General features: G+C 39.4%; 1 protein-coding gene and 1 long non-coding RNA gene across 2 annotated transcripts; one reads left to right on the top strand and one right to left on the bottom strand.

The window, feature by feature from the left end:
- The first annotated feature begins 871 nt into the window (after nucleotides 1-871).
- LOC311431810 lies at nucleotides 872-3235 on the top strand. The gene is made up of 2 exons (XR_014689653.1): nucleotides 872-1643; nucleotides 2161-3235. It is a non-coding gene; the product is annotated as an uncharacterized lncRNA (long non-coding RNA).
- PPP1R17 (protein phosphatase 1 regulatory subunit 17) lies at nucleotides 2714-21792 on the bottom strand. The gene is made up of 5 exons (XM_084509701.1): nucleotides 21412-21792; nucleotides 14542-14651; nucleotides 12587-12739; nucleotides 10974-11135; nucleotides 2714-4199 (listed from the first exon to the last, which is right to left on the bottom strand). The coding sequence occupies exons 2-5, from the start codon at nucleotides 14621-14623 to the stop codon at nucleotides 4120-4122; spliced, it is 477 nt and encodes a 158-aa protein (XP_084365827.1). The 5' UTR covers nucleotides 14624-14651; nucleotides 21412-21792; the 3' UTR covers nucleotides 2714-4119.
- Nucleotides 21793-22953: the final 1161 nt, after the last annotated feature.

Genomic DNA, 22953 nt, shown 5'->3' with positions numbered 1-22953 from the left:
TGAAGCTTACCAAGTGAAAGCAAAATTTGTCTTTTCTGGAGCCTTCTGTTTCTGCTGCAACGGCCATGGGAGACCTTAGGGGACACTGGGGAAAGAAAAACATTTCTGCCTGAGAGGGCACAAACTCCAGACGTTTGCCTAGGAGGGCAATTAATGTAGTTTTAGCTGTATCTGGTCTTAAACGGAGAGTTCAGAGCCTGAAGGACAACCAATAAACCCAACCAGCCCACCATCCCACACTGGGCAGTCCCCGAGGAAAGCAACAGCGTTTATCTGTTTTGAAATAATCTTATTCTCAAATAATTTAACACCACATTTTCACTGATTGCGATGAGGCAGATGAAAACTTTGAGAAATGATATGTCACAACACTGCTTCCCAGGAACATTGCAAAACCTTTTATTTACTCAATTGGGCATGTAAAAACTTGATGTACAGTCGCCCACTTTGCTCCTGTTTAAAAAAAAAAAAAAGTAAATGCCAAATTGTCGGACTATAAATATGCAATTCTAAATGAACTACAGAGAGTGATGTATGTCACGGCATTTTTACGGTCTTTCTTCAAGTTGATCTATACAGAGAAGGTAAATCAGGCAGCTGTGCCATCAGAGATGTCAGTGGGACAATAACTCCTTTTCAGTGAAGAGCATATAGTGCTATGGTAAGCTTAGAGCCTTTTTTATTTTATTTTATTTTATTTTATTTTATTTTATTTTATTTTATTTTATTTTATTTTATTTTATTTTATTTTATTTTATTTTATTTTATTTTATTTTATTTTATTTTTATTTTATTTTATTTATTTTATTTTATTTTATTTTATTTTATTTTATTTTATTTTATTTTATTTTATTTTATTAAATTATGTATATATATTTCATATTAAGTTGTGTCAATATTCTCTAGCCTTTGAAAAATGTCCTCTTTAAAGCAATGAAGTCATTCACATCCTATTTGTGCTTGTGCCTTGTGTTAGAAGCCTTCATATGTAAATGTGTGTTTTCATGGCTAATTCATTGCTGATGTTCATTTGAATCTTTTCAGGACTCTACCTACTCACTATTACTGTATTGGGTTAATGAAAATAGTCACCAACTTTGTTAGTAAAACTAAACTTGAATCACACTCAAAGCTACATTTGAAGACAAACTGATTCTTGGGTTAACAATGTGACAAAATGTTTTGGGGATGCACTAAAGCCTTTATGCTCCTCAGAGCATCTCTAATGATTCTCCAGAGTCCTGGGGCAGCCAACCTGGAGCAATCCAAGGCTACTGTGCTGCTCTTTTCACTCATATAAACAGAGAGAAACAAGTACTGCAGCCTCAAGGGTCAAGCACTGTGCTTGGCAGAGCCATGGGGAGCTGCTGGCTGGGAAAAAAAAATGTGAACATCTCCTGAGTCCTGTATGAGTACCAAGTGAACTCTGAGGCACCTTCATCATAGGGGACAATCCTGGTTTGCAATAGGAGGGAATAGTTAAAATCTTGAAAAGGCCTAGCATGAGCACTGCTTGTGTTGATGCTGTTTTGGGAGAGTTCTTACAGAATGGCCACTCTTCTGTCTTTGCATCTCATGCATATTTCTTCTCTTCTCCTCCCCACTGCTAACATCAATATAGAAGCAGAGTTTGATTGCCCTTGGTGAGTACTACACATATTTTCTTTTACATTATGCAGAAGCTTCTGTAGGGGGACAAAAGCTGTTTTAGAGGTGCAGAATCTCAGCTGGGATTCAATAATTCAGCTACTACTCAGTTGACATAAGTGTAATCCAAACAGGAATAAGTTTTGCCAGAAGATAATAAATTCTGAGAATTGTTATTTATTTATTTATTTTTGAGAAACAGGGCCACAGTTGTACTCTAAGGATGGGTGTAATAAGTAATAAAACTTGGTATTTTTTTCTTGTGTGTACCGTTTTGTGAAGCTGGTGTGAACCAGTGTGTGCAAATGCATGATTAGCTGCTTTACCTCACTCAAGCCTGAAATTAATTTTCTTAGAGCACTAAAAATATTCTTCACATTAGGAACTGCACCACTTACATAAAGCCCAATTGTTGTTGTAGTGCCTTGGCTCTTGATAAATGTATAGGGAGTCTTATGCCATGGACCTTCTTTTACAGGGGCAACATATCTGTCTTATGTCTGTGTTTTGCAGCAGGAGGGGGCTATGTCCTTTATTCTTTGTCTGAATCCCTAATCTCTGAAGCACAGCATGATCCCAAACTGGCCTCAGCAGCTTCATTCCTACTTTGTGTCCTGTAAGTATTCCTGTATTTAATCATCATGCTTTGTTTGAGCTACTTGAGTGGGATCCAAATGAAACTCTTGGTAGTGAGAAGGGCATTCAAGGTCTGACGGTCAAAGAACTCACATCCATAAGGAGAGGGCACAGGTGACAGACATGGTATAGAGTTTGGATGACCTCACTGCCTACTTGATGTTATGTGGATATGGAGTTTTAACTTCCAGTTCCCAAACATAAACACTAACAGTGCGTTGGTTCATAGATGTGACATACTTATTGTGTCTACATTCTTACCACGTACTTGCAGTGACATACTTTACTGTGTACCTTAAGTGAATGTTATTATATGAAATATTGATTGGTCATATTTTAAATATTCTCTTATCTTTCAGATATATTAACAGGATTAAAAGTATACCTGCTAGGTATCACACATTCCATTAATAATAAAACTGCTCTCTTGCATGCTTTAATGTACTATCATTTATTATAAGCTTGTTGATTACATTTTGAAGCTGAACATCTGTGAATGGACTGCACTGTCATGAAAGATGCTGGGTCAGTCACTGTGGCAAATGAAGTCCAAACTAGTATGTTCCTCAGCTGTCTGCCTATGTGTATTAAAAAGATTGCTGAATTCAGTCTGCCAGGCTAGATGATCTTTAACCTCTTTGCCAAGGTCCCTAAGGGTCCAGCTGGCAGTGCTGCTCCATCTAGCGTACAGAGCTAATAAGGTAAGCAGAAATCTATCCAGCCCTACCTATTACGTACAATATTCTACAAGTACCCGTCTCTGCACAAATGTTGAAGACTGTAGCTGGCTGTGAAAACAATTCTTGATTGAATTAATGAGTTAAACTATTAAAAAATACATAATAATAATAATAATAAAAGCACTATGCTGTTTCACCTTGCAGTATGCATCTGGCAGTGAATAATGCTACTCCTTTTACTAGTTTGGAATCTCCTGTTGTGATTTTTAATCCTTACAGCCTCTCCTTGCTGACAACTGAGGACTGAGTTTAAAAAGCAAGTGTAAAAAGAAAAAACATGGAGTAAAAGGATCAAATGTACAGCTAGTTCATCTTTCACCAACTCAGGAATAAAACCTTTGAAAGAAAAAAAAAAAAATCAGTGTAACAGGCAAGTGTTGTGCTTCCCGTATGTTTCTCTTCTGAGAGCTCTGCCCTCTGTTCTGTTTGATGTGTCAATGCTGACAGCCCAGAGCTGTAAGCTTTTGTACTACAGTACATCTACCCTTTTCTCCTCACAGACACCACTGATGAGCAGATACAGGCACAAGAAGTGTTGGCTTTGAATTTCAGGAACATCAACCACATCTGCCCTACATGTGGAAATTTTCACTGTGGTCAACATTATTCCAATGGAGAAGAGCTGGGAAAATGAGGTGAAATGTCAGGAGAAAAATGTAATTTGAATCATTAGCTGAGGTTTTACCACCCTGTGGTATCCGGTGGTATGTGTTATCATACACTTACTGACACTCCGGTGTCTAGTGCCAGCTACACTGTATCAGTACAGTCCTTTGTGTCAGTCTTCATCACCACACTACATGATACTAGATCTGATCTCAGGTGGATCCCTCAGAGACAAAAATCCTGGGAAGATGCTTTTAGTAAACCAAGAGAATCCTTCCAACCCTACATGTAGGCAAATTTTCTGTCATATCCTGTGATGCTTTCTGGGATTTCATGAGATGCAGATATGCACTTGAAGATAGTTTAAATTCAAGTGCATGTTTGAGAAACTTATTGTTTATAAAAATGAAAGGACTTATTTTTCTATGTGCTGCCACTTCGAATGACCCAGAATTATTTACATTGCATTATTGAAAATATCACTGTAATCTTAGCTAGGGATTGTGTCTCCATCCTTTTCTTCATCTTCCATAATCACTGTTTGCTTTTCTTCTGTAAGCAGCTTAGTCCCTTAAAAACAGAAGAACAAGAGAGGGAGAAAAAAAAATGAATTGATTTTAAATAGAACTTCTTCAGAAAATATCAGGATAAGAAGACTTTTCTATCTTCTCTATTTTTTTTGGTCCTAAAGTAGTTTTCCTAACACCATGGGAGTTACTCCTCATTTAGTTTTGGCACATCCATCTCCTCATGAACTAGAATTGGATCCCTGCGTTTTTAGCTAAAATTACCAAGCACTCTTAAATACAGCATATTTCTGCTACCTGTGAAAAGAGACACTGAAGATTTGTCTGGTAACCTGTTTGTTAAAAGGGTTTGGGAACCTAAAAAAAGAAAGAGCTTGTCTGGTGAAATAAATACTGTAATTAATATGTGTATGCATTCTTGCTTTCCATATGTATATAGCAATATGACTTAGATTTCACAAATACACAAGAGACAAATGTTAGAATACCCATACACCACGTACCATTCCCACTGAAGCTATATGGTATCAATAAACTGCAGAAGCAGCAGGATTAAGACTGATGTTAAAACAGACTCTGGTGTGTTACTGAAGACTTGGAGCAAGTATATGAATTACTGAGGCTTGGGGTTTGAACAAGCTTTTAAGGCCTATCTATCCCGTAATAGAAGAAAAATAAGACCCCATCCTTATCATGAAAGCACTGAAGAACAACGTGACATGAACTTGAAAGAAAGTTTGATTACACAGTTAGAGCCCACCATGGGGATTCCAGAAACCAGATTCTTCAGATGTATGCATACTATGTAACATATCTTCCATGTCTAAGTATTCTCTACTTTCAAAGTCTTTATTAATTAGATAGATAGGTTGTGGATCATATCTCCTACAAATCTCTCCCCTTTTCTCATTTTCCCTTTCTCTCTCAATTAAAACGGTAAGACCTTGAGGCTTTTATGTGATATCATAATGTCACTGTTACTTTAACTGCTCTCTTTATTAGAAATTAGATTAATAAAGCAAAGAGAGGACAAGGACAATGCATTAAAAATATTACTGATCCTTATTTTAACAGATTGTGTTGGTTTTGCCTGTTCCCAGCAAAAAACAAGCGACCTGTAAGATATAGTTCATGGTCATCTTCCTTGGTGTAGAGGTCAATATAGTCTAAAAACAGGATGAGGGCAACCACTGAGTCGAAACCAATGAAATATCACCCTAATTCAGTCTTAGTGTTTGCTTTTAGTCTACACTAACCAGCTGAGCTGTTCTGTCAAACCAACCTGTTTTGCTTCTTTCTGCATTGAAAGCACTCTGAACAGAGAAGGCTTTCAGCCTTCATGAGTCTGAAAATAGAGCAATACCACACAGGAAGATTTTCTTCAGCTTTGGAGTCTTTTTGAGATTTGATGAATTAATAAAAATATTAACCTATACTGATTTTCATTTAAATTACCTCTTGCTTCCTTTATATGAGGTTCTTGTGAAATAGATGGTTTCAGCAGGACCATGAGATAAACTGAAAGGTGTGCATGAATACTATTTTGAAACAAAAAGGACTTAATATATTCAAGTAGCAGTTGAGTAACCATGATTGTTAACAGCAAAGAATTATGTCATGTTATGGAGATGGATGTTAATGTTCCCTACCTTGACTTCTCTTCATTATGGACAATTTAGATGAATGCAGACTTTTGTTTTTCTGTTGTCTTTGTTGTTTCTTTCTTTGTTTTCTTCATGAAGTATTTGGAAACACAACATTGAAGTTACTTTTTAAGAGCATTTTAGTTGTGCTTTCAAATACTTAATTTGATGAGAGCTAACCTGTGTTTAGGATAAACTCAGGAATAAGAGATCAGGAATGTAAACTAATCGAAGCTGCATTGTAATTGATCATGTCCACTCTCACTCCTAATTGAATTACCAAGTCACGCAGGAAAAGTGAGTTTAATTCTGATGGCATGATTACATGCCCCTTTAGAGCAGGCCCTAGACACATCTGGAAGGTAGTAGACAAGCAGAAGTATCCAGCTCTCATGTGGACCTACAGCAGAAGCACACCAGATGCTTACCACGATCAATAGCAAGATGATGACTCATTTTCAATGAGTCATTTTAGTGACTGGTGAACTCCAAAGGTTTTCAGTAGTGTTCAAAACTCAAAGCCCAGAGGATGGTATAGCCTCTCTTTTCTCTAGTTGCAGGATATTAAATTTCTACAATGTGGACCACCAGCCACTTCAAGAAAAACCATGTGTCTTTAACATCAGACTTCTAATGTGAAACAGTAGAAAAGTGGTACATACAAATGATATGATTTAGCTGGAATTACATTTATAACTCTGGGAAGTAATTTTTTTGTTTGTTTGCTTGATATGATCACTTGTGGAGAAACCCTGCTTTACAGAACACCGTGGAAATTACAAGTTTAAAAGTAAGTAGAATGTGGGAATTTGAGAACATTTGTAAATCAGTCTTTCTCTGTTTACTGTTCAAGTAAATCATTTAGCCTCCCTGTTTCTGTTTTCTCAGCTGTGCATATTATGAAATGTAGCTCATCCCACAGATCTGTTTTAAGGATTGGCAGGTTGTTCTGTTAATATCTGCCAAGAGATCTGATTAAGAAAGCAGCATAGAATTACAGTGTAGTCATATTTTCCCCAAAGAAATTGCAACTACTTGCAATTTTTAGCTAGAGACTAGGACCTCAAAGGCTCACAGAGAGCTCATGAGAACTTCTATTAGGAAGCTCAGATGTAGGCAAAAGAAGTTGGATTAGATCAACCATTTGCCAGGTACCACCTAGATCTAAACCTCTCCCCTGGGATGTAAATCAGAAAACTGCCAAGAGGGCACCAGTTCCACTTGACTGTGTATAGACAACTCCTGCAGCTGGGCTGGAAGATGACTCGAGTGCTCCAGTCACATCCCCTGTAAAGGAAAGGGGTTGTGCTGCTCCTATGTTATGCAAGGGTTTTCACTGAGCAGGGAAGTTAATATCCTAAAGGAGCTACCTTAACTGGGTTTGTAGGACATAAGAGAGAATGAGGGCTTGACACAGTGGCTTTACTAGTTATCTCTGATCTGATTAAGAAACCCTATGCAGCCACATTTACGCTCCCATATTTACACCTGCATTTACATTCTTGCTCAAACCTGCAGTCCTGAAGAGCTCTTACAAATTGAATTGAATATGTTCATAAGTTGGGATAGCAATAAAGAGTGTCCCAGAGCTGAGTGCTGGCTTTGGATTAAGTTAAATCATTTACTGTTGTATGTGATGAAAAAAACAAAACAAAACAAACAAACAAAAAACCACCTTAGAACTGTGATTATGTTTTTTCTTCTAGTCTAATCCCTTTAGAAAGCCAAGGAATTGGCTGATTGAAGGGGAGCTGGCCACTTGCAGAGGTCTCTCTACTCCATGGCTCAGTTGTACACACGCGGCACAATGTTTTTTGTGCTGCTGCAACAGGAGGTTGAAGCCTGAGTACATTAAAAAGAAAGGTAGGTTTTTGTGATGTCCATGCTTAGACATTTAAGTCGGCTCAGGAACTGATTTCCTTAGTCACCTGCAGACAACGGGGAGATATGGGTTCACCCAGGTAACAACATAAAGATCCTAATTTAGCAGCCACCTTTCTATAACTCCATTTTCCATTTGTATTGGATGTTTGCAAAGTGTGAAACTGATTCTACTTCTCATTCAGATCACCTGCATCCAGTAGATGCATTATTTTTTGTCACTTTCTGTAGCTTGTTTGACTTTATTTGTGATCTAGTCTCTAGCCACTCAAGGTGGAAGAGGACTGTCCTAGAGCACTTGTAACCAGCTGGTCAAAACAACGAGCAATAACACAGCTGCCCTTTTAATCTACATTATCAACAAAGCTATGTGTGTGGACAGCTGCTTAAAAAGATAATCTAGTAATTATTCTCTGTTACTACAAACAATTACATGGACTTTTTTTTGTATTGCTTTTGATACACCAGGAACAGGGACATTTGGGAGGGATGAGAAGGGGAAATCAGAAATCAGAACAATCCTTAAACACAGGTCACAAGAGGTACACGTGGCACTGATTGTGCTGCTTCCTCCTCCAATGCTGGTACCAGGAACACAGGGACAGAAAGGCCTTTCTATATTTATTTAGCTCACATAGCCCTGCTGGGGCTTCTCGGGTCTCTGAGTCTATAATTCAGATGCTATTTTGCACAGCTGTTCCACAAGAGTTCAGTTTGTTTATTCTCTGTCTGCGACCTGATGGGATAACCCTGAAAGTAAACAAGTAGTAAATACCAGACCAGCTTTCAGCCACAATGAGTCACTTTTTCATAGCAAGACACTGAGTTGCTGCCGGCAGCTTTCAACCAGCAGAGCTCTGTATGTTGGTACGTATCGTGAAAATATGCATCTGTAGAGAGGGAACCACAGTCAGGCATTCACACATAGGCTGCTTTGCCCCCAGTAGAAGCAGAAGTCTGCCAGAGGCAGTCAATCATTAGCAAATGGACACAGGGAACAGTATCTGAAAAAGTTTTCTTCAGGTAGAGGCAGCATTTAGCAGGCTGCTTTGTATCCATGCTGAGTGCTGGAAGGTGTCTTCACCAGTAGGCAAGAGTCATGGGAAGTATAAATGGAAACAATTGAAAAATGTATTAGTTTCTATCATTCTACAGCAAATGCACACACTTGGAAATTTGTAGCATATTTGAAAGTCACTGCATTTTTTTTTTTTTTGTATTCTTTCCTTTTGAGTTTTGTGATTACTAAACCATTTGGGGATGTATTTTTGTTACCACATAACTTGTATTAACTTCCTGTTGCTATAAAAGTTATTAACATTAAAGAAGTGTTCATGGGAGGAAAGATGAGAAGATCCTTAAAATGAGTATTTCACCCTTAAGTGCCAACTTGAGCTAATTAAGGCTAGGCTAGAAACATGGTGTAATAAGTGCTAATCTAACCAGAGTGTTGTTGAGATGTGTCAAAGAAATAATTCTCCCTTGCTACATCCTCTTAGCTAGAAATTACTTTTAAACCAAAACAAGAGTCAATCATCTCAGCTTCACTGCCACACAGTTCATCTTTGATTTCTATCGAGCACTTTTTTTACTTTCAGATCCTCCTTCTCTGTATATACTCTGAAGTCCAAAGGACACACTGCATACTCAAAGGTGCTACAAATGGCTGAAAGCAACTTTCTTGGGAGTGTTTTTGAATTGACCAAAATAATGTCAATTTTCTTCCAAGGGCCACAGGGGTATTTGTTACAAATTATTTGATAAACTTTGCCTCTGCTTCTGTTTCTGAATTGGTCCCTGAAAGACTATGATATTTTCCTACCTAATTTATTTGTCATGTGAAATTCTGGGTGATTTGCTTGATAATTTCCTGCAGCGATTATATGAGCAGGTAATTATCGGTGTTCTATATTAAATATTTCAAAGTGGAGCATTTGCAGTTGGCCTCAGAAGTTGTATGATAGAACTAATTCCACCCAACAAAAGATCAGACCAGGTTTCCAGTGACTCACTTGTGGTCTAAATGCCAGAGGCCATTTAGATACAAGAGTTCAATGAGTGCATAAAAAAATGTACTTTGCTTGAGCAGATCAGTTTGCAAGGAACTAGTATTTGCAATGCTTGCTGCCATAATCCTGCAAGTTTAGTCATACTCCTCTCTGCTCTAGGAAGCTCCATGCTGATTAATGTAAGGTGCTTAATGAAAAAAAATCTTGCACATTTGAGTCAGTCATGAAGGATCAGATTCATAAGAATAGTAAATGTCTAAAAATATAAGCACCTATTGTGATTGCTGAAGCCATTTACACACCTTATAATTCTCAGGTGTGCAGAAAATCCCATGAGTACCTAGAACTCAGGTGCTTGATCTACTGAGCTGTTGCTTAGTCACTCAGGACGAAAGCATCTGTCACAGGACCTCTTCATCTGATGTGTCCTACAGTTTGGTCCTGCCAAACCACAGAAAAATTGGTTCATACTAGAGTTTCCTAAGGGAACAGGATTTTCCACTTTCAGCACTAGTTTTGGATCTGGTGTTTGTTGGCTGATTTGTTGTTTTTCCTTCATTTATTCATTCACTCATTCATTTTTTGCTCCAGCCTGTGATCAGGAAACAGCTGGTGTATAGCATAGATACTTGTGCTATTTCCTGCTTCCATGGTTTGCAGCAGTAATTAACACTTCCACAGTGCTTTACATCTTAAAAAGGCTTCAGACACATTGATGAATTGAGGCTCTTCTGTGATACAGGAATGTGGGAAACTCAGCAAACAAAAGGTCTTAGGGCCAAAACATGGGTGGCTGAATGCATATGCTCATTAAACAAATTAGCTGCTGCACTGTGTATTGTGCCAGAAGCACAGAACTTTCTTTAGGGTGCTGCTAACTGCAAGTTCACAGCTCGGTTTCCTCAGTGCCTGCTAGGGACTCAAGTTAACAGGAGGTTCATCAGGACAGCTTTGTTCCAGTATGTTTGAGGCAGTGTGAGCTACACTGGTGCTGGTGGCTTTAAAGTTTACATTGTGCTCAAGTTTGAAAAGTAGGGCAGTGGCTGGATTTTCACAAAAAAACAAAATCATCTCTGCATGAGATAATCATGTGACATAATGTCTCCTCTTACTCCCCTACCCTTCTGTCCCAAAAGCATGAGCAGTGGATACAGAAAGGACTTTCCATGAACCACCACTGCTGCATAGTTTGATCAAATAGATCCAGTTCAGCAGGAATTGCTGAGTACACTGGGCAAAACAACATCCTTTCAGCCTTGGAGCACCTTTAATTAAATTTCTTACCTATTATCAAGGGTGGGATGTGTATTGCAGGCGTATCTTTTCTCCTTGGCTTTTTCTGCTGCAGTTCAGTGATCTGAGAGCCTGGACTCACTCTATCTCTCTGTGGCTTCTCTGTGATACCATACCTTTTCAGCAGATTATCAGAGAAGTCTGAAAGTATGCCTGCAGGAAAGAATAAAAGAAAATGCCACGTTGGCCTTGCAGACGCTGAAGAAATTTGCACCTGATAACTCACAATTGCTACTTTGAAGTAAGGATGCATATGTTCTGCTCCGTATGGTGTGCCTTCCCTTCTGGATTTGCAACAGAATACATTTCTTCTAAGTCAATTATATCCCATAGGCTACAGACAGCGACACTCTCAGGCAGATGGTTTATGGCTGTACCTAATGGGCTAAACTGTAGCCACCAGAAATCATGGTAAAGATGAGTGCAATGCTCTATTTCGGAAGCTTAGGCTTATTATCAAAGTAGTTTAATCATATAGATGCTCAAGTTTCTGCATGGGAGCATTGTGGCTACTCCAAAGTGGCCTATTTTAACTAGAGAAACTCTTTACTCTTCATAAAATTGTTACCTGGGGTACAGAATGCAGCTTTCCAGGCTCTGAGCAATTTCCCAAGAGAGAGAATTACTGAGAGGCAGATACGTGTGAAAGCTGAAGAGTCAGGGGTGATGAGTTCAATATTTGGATTATAAATACTGGAAAATCCCAGTGAATTCCAATACTTGTTTTTCACTTAGTAAGTGTGACTTGTTGCAGGCACACAGGGGACCATGCACTTGGTTACTGGCTAACTCCTCTGCATGTATGTAGCATGGGAAGAAGAAGTCAATGCAGTTGATACAAGAGCACAGCTCTCTCCCCAGAGAACACACAAGGAGATCATGTTAGCAGAGGGAAGTGACAAACATTTATTCCTCCTGTTGATCTTGGAAAATTACCAGGTTTCAGTGGCAGTCTCCTGCTCATTCTTCCCTTCCCCTGGTTGGTGGCGTTTAGTTCTTGAACTGCAGAGGTATGTTGGTGCAGAGCAGCAAAGAGCATCCTACAAGGAGTTCCTTTGTTGCTGTGGTGGTTTCTGCTGTCGTGTTTCTTATCTAAACACATGTCCTTTGCCAGGGTCCCCATATGCACAGGAGCTCTGCAATTCCAGGAGGAGCAACCCTCAGCTGGCCTGTGTGTGCCTCTCCTGTCTGCTCCCAGCCTCACTCCTGCTCAGCCTTCCCCTGGGCACAAGGAGGTACAGGGCCTGAACTGGATCCTTTTTAGTTTTGGACCAGATTGAATCTGGGTGTCTAGCATCACGAAGCTGATGGAGATAAGCACATGCCATTTATCACCTAAAGGCAGTAAGACTGTGAGCCCCAAGGGAGCATGTTTTTCAGGCACACACACCCACACACCTCGGTGTTCCTATATGCTGTGAGAAAGCCCTTTGTATAACAGGGAATGCCTTTGAAAAAATCAGCCTCTCTCCATTCACCTGTATTCTGGGGTGCACATGGCATGCAGCTGTGTTCCTGCCTACTTCCAAGGGGATATAAAGAGGTCTCCCAGCCAATTCTGTAGGATGAACTGGGATTTGGAAGTCAAAATACGTATTGCTTACCTGTTAGTGGTGGGGGTGTATGTAAAGCTGGTGTATCTTTTCTCCTTGGCTTTTTTTGCTCCTGTTCAGTGTTTTGGGAAGGCTGAATAGTTTTACCTTTTCTTGGTTTCTTTTTGAGGTCACAACTCTTAATCAGTTGCTCTGAAAGGTCTTCTGTATTTAAAAAAAAAAAAAAAAAAAAAAAAAAAAAAAAAGATGAATAGAAATTGAAGCTGAAGTGAAATAATAAACCAGAAGGTGAAAAGAAAAGCTTTAATAACACTGCTTTCATCCAAGTAGTCTAAAACACCTGTGGAGTTTCTTCTAAAACTGTGGATACTGTGGAGTATCTTCTAAATAGAAAGTCAGTACAAGAGGCCTCTATGCCACACTATGTGGGAGTCAAGTGACTTAGGTGGTCCTTCTGCTTTGTAGGTGGTAGAGGGAGAAAGCTGTGGACAGTGGTGTGTTATGTGTCAGAGGGAAGGCTCTATCATCATGCAGTCCATCACTGTTTCGCTCAGCTCTAACTGTGCAGGCTGTCTTACAGAGTTACAAGGGCACTTCTGTGAGGTAAAGATTTATGTGTGGGGGCTCAGCCTGAGGTATTGGCAAACCAAGCCAGCATATTGTTCCCTTCAAGAGCTGGCTTTTATTCCAGAGCCACTGAGCCATCGGTGTTCACTTTTGATTTACATAACATTACACTGGAATTTTGGTTTTCTCTTCAAACAAGCCTTGACTCAGATGGTTGGCATGTTTTTTTTCTGAAAGGATCTGCATTTCTGGGTGCTTATGCAAACTGAAATTGTTGAGTCTAGCCTGTCATTAGCATTATCACACAAACCAAAGCTTTGATTTCTCAAATGTTGCTTGGTTGGCTTCAGCGGGTCCCCCCAACCCCCATGGACAACCCTCTGGTTAGATCCCTGGAAGATGCAGATCATCTTTGCAGCCCTCCTAGGCTTTCTGCATGGTGTTAACCATGCATGTTAACTAATTTAACCTCCCACTGCCTCAATTTCCCATCCCTTGATGGGAACATTTGTAGAGTGGAACTAGTACTGTACTTATTTAACTACATAATTTTATGGAACGATTACATTTAGCATGCCAACAGTTATAGAAGTGGTGCCTTTGGCTAGAAATGCTGCGGCAGAGGCAGGATGAAGATACCTTCCTAGACAAAGGAAGTCCTTAAAGGATACCTAGGCTAGACAAAGAAAGTTCATAAAATTCTTCTTGCCTGAGATGAGACACTTTTTTGACAAGAAATAGAAATTGCATGTGTTTCATTACTGTCATCAGAGGGGTAACAACAAGCAAATAGATTTTGTTTTTCTGGGCTGCTGAATCTTTATGACAATTCTGCAAGGCTGGGGTGAAGTAATAGCATTTGAAGCACAGAGAAAGACCATGAATATGCAAAAAGCACATCTATCATGTATGAAGTCTGGTATTTAGGTGTCTGGTGGAGACAAGATGCCTCTGGTACTCTTAGTGCAAAAGTTATATATGAAATAGGTTCAAGAGAGGAAACAGATTGAAAATGAAAGGAGAAAAGAATTTAGAAAGCTGCCCCAGTGGAGGCAAAGGGGGGTGTTTGAAATCTGTTACTGAAATTGCATATGGAATAAATATTTAGGGAGGGATCAGTAATATCCTGACTTTCAGTTTATTGTAGTATACATGAAGAAACTGTTCTACTTTTTCTAGCGAAAAAGAACAATGACGCTTTTTTCTTTTTCCTTGTTAATTAACTTCGCTCTAGAGCTTCAGCTAATATTTATATGAAGGAAAAACACTCTTTGCTTTTCCATCTGGCATCAGAAGTGTCGGCAGAAGGTGTAATCTATCGGGTTTCATGAGGACTCAGTTGTATTGCTGGAGGGGAAAAACAGCCACTGGACAAGACCTAATCATTTGAAGACAACACCTCTCCAATTTCTGCAATGACATCATCTAACAACACTTACCTAAATGGTTACAGTGTGAATCTCGCTTGTCCAGTCTGTCTTCTGGGATATCAAGTGGCTGAACACATTCTGTCGACATCATTGAAATGGGTTTTTCTTCCCCTTTGAAACTACAGCACCAAAAAATAAAATAAAAAAAGAAGGTGGCAGCATGACATAAAGCAGATGTGTCAGTATTAGGTATGCACTTGCTAGCCAGATCAAGGCAAGTTCTTGTCTTCCAGCTGCTCTCTGTCATAGAGTCTGCTGACCTGATTTAGCTCAAGCATGCTAAGAGGTGCATTTATTCACAGCCTTGGTTACACATGTAATATCCCATTTTTCCACCCACTTTGCTTTAAGCAACCCACACAATCACAGGAAATATATCAGCTCTGTGGAAGAATACTGCCTTTGATTGTCCATAAAGTGCTATCACGTACACAAAGTAAATGCTAGGAAATAGAACATTTTGTTTTGTTTTCAGTCTACATTTTTCCTCAGCTGTAAACTAAGGATCATGTTTGGTGTTTATTATTCAATCCAACTAGGAATGCTGATGAGTTATTCTTACAATTCCAGTTCCTCTAAAATGGCCTAGATACTCTCAAAGACCCAGGTGTGACAGCTGAGTCTGGAAGATGGTCAGTGCCTGCAAACCCCAGAGTTAGTGTGAGTTAGGTGACCTCATGGCCTTGGTAGGAACAGTGGGGACCCATTTCATAAAGCTGCTTAAGCATCTGTGTTTGTAGGTCTCACTGAATCACTACTTTGGGCTTCAAGGTGCTCTCTCTACCTGAGCATCCCCAGGATCCCCTAAGCTGAGATTTGATACTGGACTTGCTCACTCTGGACCCACTCCAGATGTCATCACAGGGCAAAGTTGGTTAGACCATTTTTTTACTGTCAATAATTTCTGTTGTTGCTGAGCAGAAACCCATCAGAATAACAGAGCAATGTTATATATATATATATATATATGTTATAAAAAAAAAAAGTCAATCTGAAGGTGTTTTTTACGTGATCTGGGCATCACTGGCTTAAGCCAGCTACAGCTGTGGTAGTTTCCTAATCACAACCTCTGTTCTTTATTTTTGGGGAATAAGAGCAGACTGTGACTTTCTTGTAGGGAGCAGGAAGGCAATGAAGAGAAAAAGCTGGAGGCAACATTAATAGTAGAAGGAAATGGAAAATTAAAGAGGAAAGAAAGGGAGGTACTGAAAGAAGGGTAAATAACAGAGAAAGGTGAAAGAAATGGCAGTTAGAGGAAAAACAGGGAAAAGGAGGGTAAGATGAGAGAACAGGAGAGTACTGTGCAAGTTCATTTTGGTCTTGCTAGAGGTCAAGAAACTACATATAAATGTAATGTATCTGTAAATTGCAGTGTTTTTTTGTCAGCAATAAACAGAACAGTAGGGCTGTTAACCTCATTCCTCTGACTAAACTTGCATCTATATAAAGAACAATTAAACCTCAAGCAAAATACAGTCACATAAATATTTGCCAAACAAAATGTGAAAGGTCAGAACCATAATCATCCAATGAGGTAATTCTTCAGGGGATGGAAAAACATGTCCTAAACTCTACTGACTTCAGAATATGTGGTGTGACATTAACTTACAGTAATAAATGTCAGGAGCATTGACTCATAATGTGCTTAAGGCATTAACTCCCATACCCTTCAGAATTAAAAATTCACAGAAATTTGTAAAATTCCATAAATTCATAAATATCTTACTGAATCAGGACTGGGTAAGGGGTTCAACCTCTGCAGTATTGGCCTCGTCTAGCCTCACATCTGTACTAAATGGTTATACTGCCTAAAAACATAATTGACAATTTCACAAAATAAATAAATACATAAAAATCTTCTACTTAGGAAGTCCCTTCATAAAGAAATCTTTGAATGCACCTTAAAATGGTATGCTTGCTCTATTTATTGACTTTATAAAGCAGTAACTATGGCTTAAAATAAAGCAGCCAATGTTTCATTTAAAACATAAACTTATTATATAGCCATATGAAGAGTCACACTACATTTTGTGATTAGAGGGGGAAACTGTTTATTTATTCTGTGCCATTGGATTTTATAGGATTTGATTAAAGTATGCTGGCTGTTAGCTAAATACTATGTGGGGATAACATTCTTTTCTGAAAATTACCCCATTTAGAAAGATTTCAGTAAAATCAGGGATACCATTTCAGATTATGGATCTTTTTAAAATAGGTCTTGAGTGAAAAAAATGTGGAAATAAGTAGTAAAATTTAATTGTAAAATTGGTAGTAACTTATACCATTAAAATCTGCTTAACACTAGTCTGATTTCACTAAGCTCTTTCATGGAGTTATTTCACCTAATGAAAATCAAACTCATAAAGAGACTTCATCTAGGATTGGTATATACAAATTATAAGAGATTACCTTATTATTTTCTCTTAATTCAATAGATTGAACAATAATTTTCCAATCTACATCTCTTGGATCTGTCTTTATATTTTCACAGGCACAGACATCAAGCCCTCAGCATGCTTTAAAATATAGCTTTACAGCCTAACTTCTGACCCCAATAATTTTGAAAAATTTGCCCAGCAGAAAGTTTTGCCATGTTTACAAATGTACTTCCAATCTTTGTGACAAAAGAATACAAAGAAAAGGATTACCAGAATGCATAGTGGTGTCTTGGGTCTCTGTATGTTGCATATGATGTGCGAAACTGTGAGTGATATTATTTCCTGTTGCTGTGCATTACACACAGGTCTCTCATTCAAAGGAGGTGATGTATGTGAGGATTGTAATGGTGCTTTCCCAAACCACTAAAATCAATTCCTGACACTAAAGAAACAGATTCCCCAGTAATATTTCATGTGGAAAGGAAGACTGCCATAGTGACTGTATGAAGTTATTAGTATGCCTTTAAAAATGGAAGCACATTCTCAGATTTTAGTGTGTTAAGTGCAACTTCTTTCCTACCCACCTTCATGCTAACACATTTTGTGCTCTCCTGCAGTCAGTCACCTTCTAAGGCAAAGCCTGCTATTTAAGTGGTGGACTATGATTTTTTTTCGTTCTCTCTATTGTATCTCTTAGCATAATGAGCCACATTCATCCTTCTTGCAGCTTTAATGCTTACAGTGAAGCTCTAAATCACACTCAGCAGGAGACACTTTCTGAAATGGATATAGACTTTTCCATATGAATTAGAATTCAGTAGTCATTTAGATTTTTTACAATACACCCAGGCTGTACCAACCTCCCACAGAGATGTGTGTTCAAAGGAGTCACCTGGAGTCTCTTGCTTTTGAGAAACAACAGAGCAGAGATGCCTTAAATATTTCTGTAAAGGCTGAGAAATTCTGATTTTGCCTACATAGTTTTTTGTTTATTTGTTTCCTTGTACAAGCATTCAACATCAGACAGGACAGGCTCTACACACAGAGACAGAAGAACAAGAAATGATAAGGTACAACTGATAGCTACTTCAGCCTCACATGGACTAGTTCTCATGTTGAGTCACTGTCATACAATAGCAGGACTCCTATTAATATACACTCTTGTAAGAGATGGAAATTCAAATGAAACAATACCTGAACTTCTCACTTTCTAAATGACATCTTTGGTATTATGTAGCTTAAAGCAAATCCTCTGATTTGTTTTTTTTTTTTTTTTTTTTTTTATTATTATTTTTTTTATTATTATTATTAGTTTTTGTTTTATCAGAAGTCTTTGGTAATTGGAGTGCTCTGATATGGATATCCAGAGAAAGGAGATGTACAGCTCATACCACTCACTAACATAGTCTCAAAACACATACACACACAAATGCATGAAAATAATAGAATTCTTTTCTTTGCCTAAATTGTGGGGCTTCGTTAAAAAGTCTGCCAATACAACCAATTCTAGGGTCCCATTAGATATAAATATTTTACCTAGAGATGGACAAAAAGAGCAGTTTTCTTTTACTGTTTTACTGTGTGGTTAGTTTAATGCAGATACGTGTCTCAAGTGGTCAGAGTAGAGCTTAAGGAAGACTCAGAAAAGCCACTCTCAGAGACTTCTTCCAAAATGTTATAAATTTTTGAGGTCTTCTGATCATGTGACATTCAAACCATCTTGAAATGAAAGCTCGTGAGAAAAATCTCCCTTGTGAGGCAGAAAATTAAAGCTTTGAGGATAATACTAAAGAACTGGACTTTTCTCATTTGATTCTGATCTAGACTTTGGATAGAGGAAAATTGAATCTGCATTTTTTGCCTGCTTCTAAGATTTTCAGGTTTTTAAGCTACATGGAAATTAGGTGCCCATATTTATTTGGAACCAGACTAAAGGGACATTGCAGTTCTCAAATGAGTCATGACTAGGTGATCATTCTTGCCCATAAGATGGAGAAAATATTTTCTCTTCTTCAATTTTTATCGAAATTTACAGGGGCTAATTGGGCACAGACATCAGTAGTATTCACCATTAAGGACATGGCTTGTTACACATACATGTCATTTCCTTTCATTATTTTCCCTAGAATTTGTGAACTGCCCTTTTGTAAAGTCTCCACAAACTGTTTTTGAGGGCTTCAGTAGGCCATCTATTGCTGTCCATAAGCATAAATTTATTGTTATTTTTTTGGTCAGAGGAATGTTTTATTTCCACAATTTACAAAAATCCCTCCAAAAAGCATGCAGTAGTTTGCAGGACATTCATCATCATTAACAACATCCTTGACATGTTTACATGGACACTACCTAAATAAAAGTACTCTTAAGAATATCCTTTTTCTAGGTGGCAGTAGGCAATCTGAACCGAAGGGGTTTTTGTTTTGATAGGTTGATAAAAATGCTGCCACAGAAGCCTCATGACACCAGCTGCCTATCTGCTCCTGGACCCCAAACACTTAAGTATGTGCATCTGCTGTGAATAAAGATCATAGCTCTGTACACAGATCACAGTACACAGATCACAGTACACAGATCTTGGGGCAGCTGGACCACTCAGTGCAAGGCTACATGTTCCCTGTCAGAAGGGTGGTGGAAGTTGTGTCTCCCTCTTTGTTTTTCTTCTAATGGCATTTGTTGCAAGGGGAATGAAAAACAAAACAGAGGTTGTGGGCAGCCTGGAGTGGATTATCCCCTCACTATAACCTTGTTTGAGTCCGTGCTTGTGTCCTACTCCTGGGGAAGAAGCCAAAGTGATACTGGATGAAGAAGAGTTCAAGAGTAGAAATGGAGACAACTGGGGCTTTGGGGTGGGACAACATGCACACATGCTTTTCTGCATTCCCATATGCACAGGCCTGGCCTTGATGCCGCTGAGGCACTCTACAGCTGGAAATGGAAGCACGTGGGACTACCTTACAGTGTGCTGCCACATGAAGATATGAGCCAGGGGCTACTGCACTGAAGGCAGTGCTACGCTACACTTCACTAAGAGCTGCTGAAGGATCAGGGTTTGCCCTCTGAGACTGATATGTTTCCTTCCACAGTGCACACCCTTATGCTCTCCTGACAGGCTTTGATTTATTTATTTATTTATTTATTTATTTAATTCCTCAATCTGGTTTCAATGTGCACAGGAGCAAGGAAGGATAGGCAGACTCCCAGCATCCTCACCAGCTCTTCTCTTCCTTCAGTAAATGTGCAAGTAAGACTTGTCCTTGTTTCTGTTGCACGTCCTCTGCAGGCTTCTACAGTGTCAGTAGGCACCTTATTTTCACAAAGTCATTCACAAATGTGTAAGAGGGAGTAAGATACCATCATCTGGATGTAGTCACCTTGCACCCACCTGCTAGCCACAGAGCTCATCTGAAACATTTCTGGGGCCACAGGGAATGTACTGAACCTGCAAGTGTTTGGTTCCTTCAGCCTGCACCCAGCAGGCAGCCTTGGCTCCTCAATGGGCATCTTCACTCATTCCCTGCTCCTATCCTACCCTTCTACAAGTACTTCCCAGGCAACTCTTGTGAACAAAGCAAAGCAATCAATCTACTGCAGTTGGAGTATAAATTTGATGCCTTAAAAGTAGAAAGTCTCAATTTTCTTGCCTTCCAGTCCAAACTTTCCATTACAAGTTTTGCTGTATTTTTAACATTACTCTCTTGGAGTGACATATTCCTGGGTACACAGAACAGCCTCACATTACTGTGCAGAGTTTCTTCTTCAATTATATGAACAAAAGGCATTTTTTTTCCTACCATTCTTTTCAGATTAATCTGATTTTTTTTTTTTTTTTTTTTTCCCTAAAGCATACTTTAAACTTCTTAGGAAATATTTAGGTGTTGATGCTGGTGTCTCCCTCTGTCAAAACTTTTGCTACTAATAATTGCAAAAGATCCCACAGAACTGTCTGGGAGCAGGTTTTTGTCACAGACAGTGCATTTCTAGTGTTAGTTCGAAAGCCAGTCTGGACTGGGGATAGGGTACCAGTACTTCTCGTAAACTTGTACAAAAATAATCTGAATTTTTTAACTTTGATCAATGGAAAAATGCACAAAGGTTCTGGCAACAACATTTTTGTCTTTGAGAAAATAAAAAATGCAAAATCTTTCTTAATTGTTTCCTCGAGGTGTAAACTAACCCTTGCATGTGCCAACCCTTTGTAGAGGCATAAAGTGTCCCAATACCAGCTCTCATTCTGCCCCTTACAAAGTGTCCCACCCCAGCAGTAAAAGTTAGTTGAAGCAATTGTAAAGCCCTCCACTCCCCAGGACCCCATCCCGTTCCTTTTAGCCCTGGTGCAGCCTCATCCCAACTTTCCCTGCATGGGAGCATCCCCAGCCCACTCCCTGTAGGGAGGGAATGTGTGATACGAGATGCTGGTGGTGTCTGCTAGAGGAAAGGGAAGAGCAAAAGAAAGGAGTGAAGCAAGAGGCTACCCAGGCAGGAGGGTGGCTGCAGTACTTACGGAGCAGTGCCGGGGAGGGTGAGATTCGGCTTTGGGGCTCCCTGGAGCGCCAACTTTCCGTGCTGGGGTGCCACTGGGCGCTGCCGCCTGCCTTATCTAGGGAGCAGCAGGAGCAGTTGCTATGGCAATGCTGGGATCAGGCGTCCTTTGGGAGGCTGGGAATCAGCATCACCAGCGGGTCCCGGTGGTGTGGGAGAGGGGTCAGGATGAAGGACACTGGCAGTGCCTCAAGGAGAAGGCAACTCTCCGGCCAGGAGACAAGGCTGCTGAGCTCAGGGCGCAAGAAGGGATGCAAAGGTTTTAGTGTGTAGTGAAGGGAGCCAAAAGGCAAGCTGCAGCCACCGTGTCAAGAGGCGCAAAGGAAACGGCAAGGGGAGGGAGTAAGTCTGATGCTGTCTGGGACCCAGGGGAAAGCCGAGGATAAAAGTGGAGCAAGGAGGCAGGGCACGTGTCTAGGAACAGCACCAGGAGCACTGAAAGTGATGGACATGCTGAGGTTTGGCGATGACTGCGGTGTTTGTGTGTGTAGCTGGCCACAGCTAGTTACACAAGCATGGTATTTATGGGGCCAGGCAGGGAGTCTTCTGTGGCTGCCTGTTGTTTGCCAGCAGAGACCAGTCTCTCCTATTTTAGCCCACTGCTTTGGATGGAGCTGTTATTTCAGCCGAGGGAAAACTATGCAAACATGCCTGATGTTGGAAAAGCTCTGTGAGAAGCACTCTACTCAGTGGTGGGATTGTGAACTGCCCCCTCTTGGTATTCACTTGCAACCAAAATGCCTTTTTCTATCCTCTTTCATTAAAACATCCTTAAAACACTGACTGCTCACAGATATTTTTTTTTCTTTGCAGTTATCTTCACATTTTTTCCCCCCAGTCAGTAACTGCTGTTCAGCAGCAGCAGCATGTGGTGCATGCTTTGGGTTTCTTTCATAAATATTATATGTACAGATGGCCCAAAGGGGCAAAGTGCTAATTCCCATTTCTGCAAACTGTGCAGCACCCTCAGATCCTCAGACACAAAGAGTGGAGTAAATTAAATGCTCTCAGGACACCACCTGAAAGCAATACCAGGTTTCCCTGTCAATGTCTGGGAGAGACAAACATTTATTACCTTGCAGAGTGTAATTTGGATGTGTTTATTTGCCTCAAAAACTCATCTTTAAAAGCAAACTCATAAAGGCTTAAATCACTACTGAAAAATGGATTATAGGCTTCTACATAAATTACACTAAGAATTTTTTGGCAAGATTGAGTTCTCTAACTGGAAAAAAAAAAAAAAAAAAAAATCTCCAAACCACATAACCCCAAAACTGCTCGTAAAAATAATTACGTTTTTTTAAATCACCCTTTTCCTTGTAACTTTGATTTTGCTTTCAACATTGTCCAGACCACTCTGTTGCAGTCAGTTTTAAATAAAAATAAACTTTGTTTTCACATTGAAATGCTTTTTATTTAGAAACATAATTTATTTTTATTTTTTCCATGAACTTAGCAAAATCAGAATGAGCCACTGAAAAATGGGTTCACAAAACAAAAACAC

Source organism: Aythya ferina (assembly GCF_964211825.1).
Source record: "Aythya ferina genome assembly, chromosome: 2".
NCBI classification, from domain to species: domain Eukaryota; kingdom Metazoa; phylum Chordata; class Aves; order Anseriformes; family Anatidae; genus Aythya; species Aythya ferina.
This window is presented reverse-complemented; position numbering and strand designations above follow the sequence as displayed.

Excerpts from the sequence above, each read along its gene's own strand:
- PPP1R17 (XM_084509701.1), bottom strand. The coding sequence starts at position 14,623 with ATGATGTCGACAGAATGTGTTCAGCCACTTGATATCCCAGAAGACAGA. Across the intron at positions 11,136-12,586 it reads TACACCCCCACCACTAACAG|GCATACTTTCAGACTTCTCT; the intron begins GTAAGCAATACG and ends TCTTTCCTGCAG. Across the intron at positions 4,200-10,973 it reads CATCCCACCCTTGATAATAG|GGACTAAGCTGCTTACAGAA; the intron begins GTAAGAAATTTA and ends TCTGTTTTTAAG.